Raw genomic sequence first — 5,226 nt, 5'->3', positions numbered from 1 at the left:
ACTACTTTTACATTCATGGGATTTGGTGACATAACCTTAGGAGAAATCATCAATAACAGACCGGTGAGAGTCCATCACAGGCACTGCTGCCGATCAGCTGTTATCAGCTCCAGAGGTGGCAGGATGCAACAAGTGTATGGAGCAGAACAGGACAGCGCCATATACTGTCTAGTGGCTGCTGCTGAGTACTGCAGATCATCTCCTATTGAAGAGAATAATGCTTTTCTTTTTATTAATATAGTCAAATTGCCCTGTATTTGGGGTCTCATTACCGATCTAGCTGAAGAGATAGACCTTTGAACAGTACTTGTTTTGGGATCACTAGCAATCTCCATAATTACAATCACCTGCATTATAGCAGAATTTCTTCTTTTGCAGAGCTTTGTTTGGAATACAGCAGTGCTGGGTTTGTCACTAGGAAACGTCAGTGATATTGCAATGTGCACAGTTAAAATAAAATCTAGTGAATGAAAGTATTTTAACCTGAACAAAATACAAGTTAAATGACAACTTAAACTCTGCTACATCTGTAAATCCTCATTTGCCAACCAATCAATAAATATGTTCAATAGAAATATTAATGATTTTAACATCACCGGGAGAAACAATAATTAATTCTCCATCATTTCATATATTCGCCAAACCCCAAAATTGTGAATAGTATATTCTCCAGTGCAATCAAAGCCCAGAACTCTCCTCTCATAGGGTATATTGTAGTATCCACTCACTAAATCCAACACATGCTAGAATATCATTAAAAAAACATTTATTCAATAAGAAAGAAATATAAAAAAATAAATTATTGTCATTTCCCCAAATGATCAGCCTCATGTGCTTTTTGCATATGTCACATTAAATTAAATATAAATTATACATTCATTTCCCAGTCCTTCTAATCTAATTATAATAAATATATAAATATAAAGATGATTGCCAGATCTGGTGTACATATATTATAAATTACATTGCACTTATCATCAGTTATGTACAGGGATATATACAGTCATGTGTGCACAAGGTAAGGAGGGAAGTGCAGTTTCACATTAAATGTCCAGGCACAGAGCCAGGGGGGGCTCGTTTTCAATGTCATTGAGTGAGGATTTGCTTAGTTTCCTGGGGTCCTCAGGGGTCCACACTTTGGCGGTTCTTACAATGTTCTGATCTCTGAGCTGCTTCTCATCAGTCCAGGAAAGGGAATGGCCAGCCAGAGGGGGGAGCCCATAATCTGGGTCACTGGGAGATGGAGATCCTGAGCGGAGAAAACAAATCCACATTAGTTACTGAAGCCTAATAATCCCATGTCATCTATCAGCAAAGCCCCATCTATACATTATACGTGCCATATAGCCAATATACTTCACTTCATAGTCTGTGTACTTATGTATTGTATATACATTAATGTCTATATGATCTATATACCTTACAGTCATTATATTCTCTATACTTCATAGTCTATGTACTGTATATACGTAATTAAATCTATATGTTCTATATACCTCATACCCTATATATTTACATATTGAATATACATCAATGTCTACATGTTCTATATATCTCATAGTCATTATATTCTATATACTTCATAGTCTATGTACCTTGTAGCCTATATATTGTATATCCATAAGTATCTATATGTTAGATATTATATACCTTATAGGCTATATAGTCCATAAATCTCACTGTCTATATATTGCGAGACTAACCCTCATATCACTTATATTCTATATATCTCATTTTAAATAACTAAAAGCCTATACAAAAATATATTCTATATACTCTATATCCTATATGCATATATTTCCCTATTCCTCATAGCCTATTTATATGTTCTATATACAGCATAACCTATGACTCAATGTACAGCCTATCCTATATACCTATATACATGATCTAAATATACTATAGCTTACATACCAATGCATTCTATAATAATACACTATGTATCTATATATTAAATATACATTACAGCAGTTTCTAAATTTCATATAAAGCCAAAGACCAGATGTCTTGGCAATTCTGAATGTTAAATATCCACATTTAAATTATAGATTTTTAATTATTATCACTATTATGGTTGTTATTATTAATAATAATTACTAATATTAATGGTTATTATCATTATAATTATTTATATTACTTTAATTATTAGTAGTATTATTTGCTTCAGTTTTGGCAGTTTAGGGATATTTAACACCAAACTCAAGAGTTGCAAGGTTTCCATCTTGTAGTCCCCAGCATGCCTTGGGTAGTAGTTTCTCTAGTGTTTGAAGCCACTGGTTGCATGCCCCCTCATCTCTGCTACTTACTTGTGCCTCTGTGACAGATGATGACTTTCTTGGGTTGCAAGGAGCTTTCAGTGTTAGAGTTCCTCAGTGGAAGATCTGATTGCACCAGCTCGCTGAGAAAGTTAATGTAACCTATGGCCAAGCGCAGGGTGTCCACCTTGGAGAGCCTTTTTTCATAAGGAAGAGTTGGGATGTGCGATCTCAATCCCTCAAAAGCATCATTGATGGACTGCATCCTCCTGCGCTCCCTGACATTGGCTGCTTGTCTCAGCTGCTGCATCTCCATCTCAGATCTGATCCTTCTCCTCCTCTTCGCAGCCGAGCTGCCCCCCTTCATTCCTGGAGACAAGTCACAGCCTCCATCCCCACAATCATAGGGGAATCCTCCAGAGGAGGAGGAGGAGAAGGAGAAGTTGCCAGCATCACAGTAGTCTTCTCCATGGAGTATCCTGCTGTCCTTATAGTACTCCTGGATCTGACCAGTTAAGAAGTCCACATCATCTTCTAAGAAGTCATCTGCATCTAAGTGGTCCCTCGAAGACTGGTCAGTGAAGAAGTCTTCTTCATCAAAGTAAGGAGAGGGGAAGGACTCCAGTCCTGTGAACTGCTCCAGCACTGTGTCCATGGTGGCCTGTTGTTGCACAGCAGTGGTCTGGTCCTTGGTGTCCTCTGCAGGTTCAGGACTTGCTGCTCTACAGAGCAGACACGCGAGGATTCTTATAAGTACATCCCAGGACGCGTGCCTTTACCCCAAGCCCAGAGCCAATCAGAGTGGCCACCCCTTACCCCCACCTCTCTGGTCATTTAAACACCTACATGTGCTGCGATGGCAGTGTCCACCCACACCCCCTCCTCTAACCACCCACCCACTCATTGACACAGGTAGCTGCCTGGACGCCCAGCTGCTCCCTCCCTTGTATCTCATCCTTGCAGAAGAGGACGAGGTCAAGAGGAAAGAAAACAGCCAGTGACTGCTTGTATGGAGCACAATGAGCACACTGGGATTGCACAAATCATATTGTCACCAGATAAAGGCTCCTTAACGTCTTACAGCTCTGGACTGCAAGCACCAGTAGGTTCTGGAGAGGGACACACTTTATAGCATTGTCCACCATAGGACCTTTAATAGTTGACTTGATGTAACCCTCCAGAAGAATATCTGAGAACATTGGGATGACCTGAAGATGTGTTCAGCAAACTAAAACTATCTAATACTCAGAAGTAGGAAGCCAAGATGTTACCCACCCATGGGGTCCGTAATGGATCACATGGGGAAGATGCTAAATAGCCATTTATTGTCCAGACTAGTTTATGGAAGTTGAAGAATAATCAAACTGAATACAGCTGTGGTTTCCTTGTGTGATAATGGTGGGATATTGTCAGGAAACGCATAACTATGACCGTGCACAGTACCTACATTCTAATAGTATATATTACATATATAATAGTATATATTACACAGCACATGTATATAGTTTAACAGTGCTGTCCTGCAATAGGGTATATGTCAGTGAATCTTATATACTGTATACAGGGCCATGATGTAATGCAAGTAAAATATCTAAACAGGGTTTTAGCCGATCATTTGTAACAAAAAAGTAAAGTAATTAGAAGTTTTATTTTAATATATATATTAAATTTGCATCTCTCTCTCTATATATATATAGTTAGAAGATTGACAGAGTTCTTGCTGGGACATGTAGTTCCCACATAGCTGATATATCACAAACCCACATAAATATGTCTAAGGTCCTGCAGGGGTACAATAATTACTGATACCTACAGAATATAGAAAATGTATAAGTACTTGTATTCAGATACATTTATATTGCACCAAACCTTCAGTTTTAAGTGCTGAGACTTGTTTTAATAAAGAGTTCACTTATGCGTTGCTGTAACTTGCAGTACAACCAGAACAAGAGACAGACAGACAGATAGATAGATAGATAGATAGATAGATAGATAGATGATAGATAGATAGATAGATACTGTAGATAGACTAATAAGCAGTGTTCAAGACACGATGACCCCTAATTAACTACAATGCTGAGACCACCTTATTAGCCTCTTCTCTCTCTATCTATCTGAGATTTGTACACAATTAACCCTAATTATTGTTACCATCTTCAGTGGATAAGATAAAGGATACAGGGACCTCATCAATCAAGAAGTGGAGAGAGTTGTGGTGTCAGGACCGGGGGCTCTGGCTGAGATGTGGGCAGCAGGGGCTACAGTGACATGGACATTATCTGAAGATGACCTCTGTCCTGGAGGGGCCCTGGTGCTGCTAGGTGTCACTATGATTAACCCCCTGCATGCCAGACAGGGACTCCTGTCACAACACCCATAATTTATTAGAATTGCATCACATGACTAAAGAAGAAGTAAAAAAAAAAACAAAAAAACACTTCTACAGAAACTGAGAAACTATCTATATATATTCACTTATACACTGTAACATACATACTAATACAAAGTACTGTAATAGTTATTATATTGTTAGACATCATTTATTTTTATTATCGTTATTATCATAAATAGTAGAAGTATTATTACTAGTGTTAGCAGGATTAATTATTGTTAGTAATTGTATTAATATTAGCAGGAGTATTATAGGTAGTAGTAAGAATTAGTAAGAGTAGTGTTAGAATTATCAATTGCAGTTTTATGATTATTATTATTGTTTGTAGTAGTAGTAATGGTGATATAATTATTATTTTAGTTGTTAATAGCTGTAATAGCAGCTGCAGCTGTAATATTATAAGTAATAGCATTATTATTATTACTATTAGTAGTAGTTGCATCACCATTATTTCTAAGATCACTAGTTTTATATTATGTTGTTAAACAGATGATGGTAATAATCACAATAATTACATTATATTGTCTCCTGTTGCTTTCTGAGTTACGCTTGTTCTTGCATCTTGTTACTGTAGTCATT

The 5,226-nt window shown here is 37.3% G+C and overlaps 1 protein-coding gene across 1 annotated transcript; it reads right to left on the bottom strand.

Annotated features, from left to right (window-relative positions):
- Positions 1-815: 815 nt before the first annotated feature.
- PTF1A (pancreas associated transcription factor 1a) lies at positions 816-3,000 on the bottom strand. The gene is made up of 2 exons (XM_073676505.1): positions 2,307-3,000; positions 816-1,249 (listed from the first exon to the last, which is right to left on the bottom strand). The coding sequence occupies exons 1-2, from the start codon at positions 2,908-2,910 to the stop codon at positions 1,044-1,046; spliced, it is 810 nt and encodes a 269-aa protein (XP_073532606.1). The 5' UTR covers positions 2,911-3,000; the 3' UTR covers positions 816-1,043.
- Positions 3,001-5,226: the final 2,226 nt, after the last annotated feature.

Source organism: Phyllobates terribilis, unplaced genomic scaffold (assembly GCF_046119375.1).
Source record: "Phyllobates terribilis strain yellow unplaced genomic scaffold, ASM4611937v1 Scaffold_4__5_contigs__length_816908805, whole genome shotgun sequence".
Taxonomy (NCBI): domain Eukaryota; kingdom Metazoa; phylum Chordata; class Amphibia; order Anura; family Dendrobatidae; genus Phyllobates; species Phyllobates terribilis.
This window is presented reverse-complemented; position numbering and strand designations above follow the sequence as displayed.

What these genes read in the sequence shown, in the direction of transcription:
- PTF1A (XM_073676505.1), bottom strand. Translation starts at nt 2,910, where the DNA reads ATGGACACAGTGCTGGAGCAGTTCACAGGACTGGAGTCCTTCCCCTCT. An exon ending in CATCTGTCACAGAGGCACAA is followed by an intron (nt 1,250 to 2,306) that starts GTAAGTAGCAGA and finishes TTCTCCGCTCAG; the next exon opens with GATCTCCATCTCCCAGTGAC.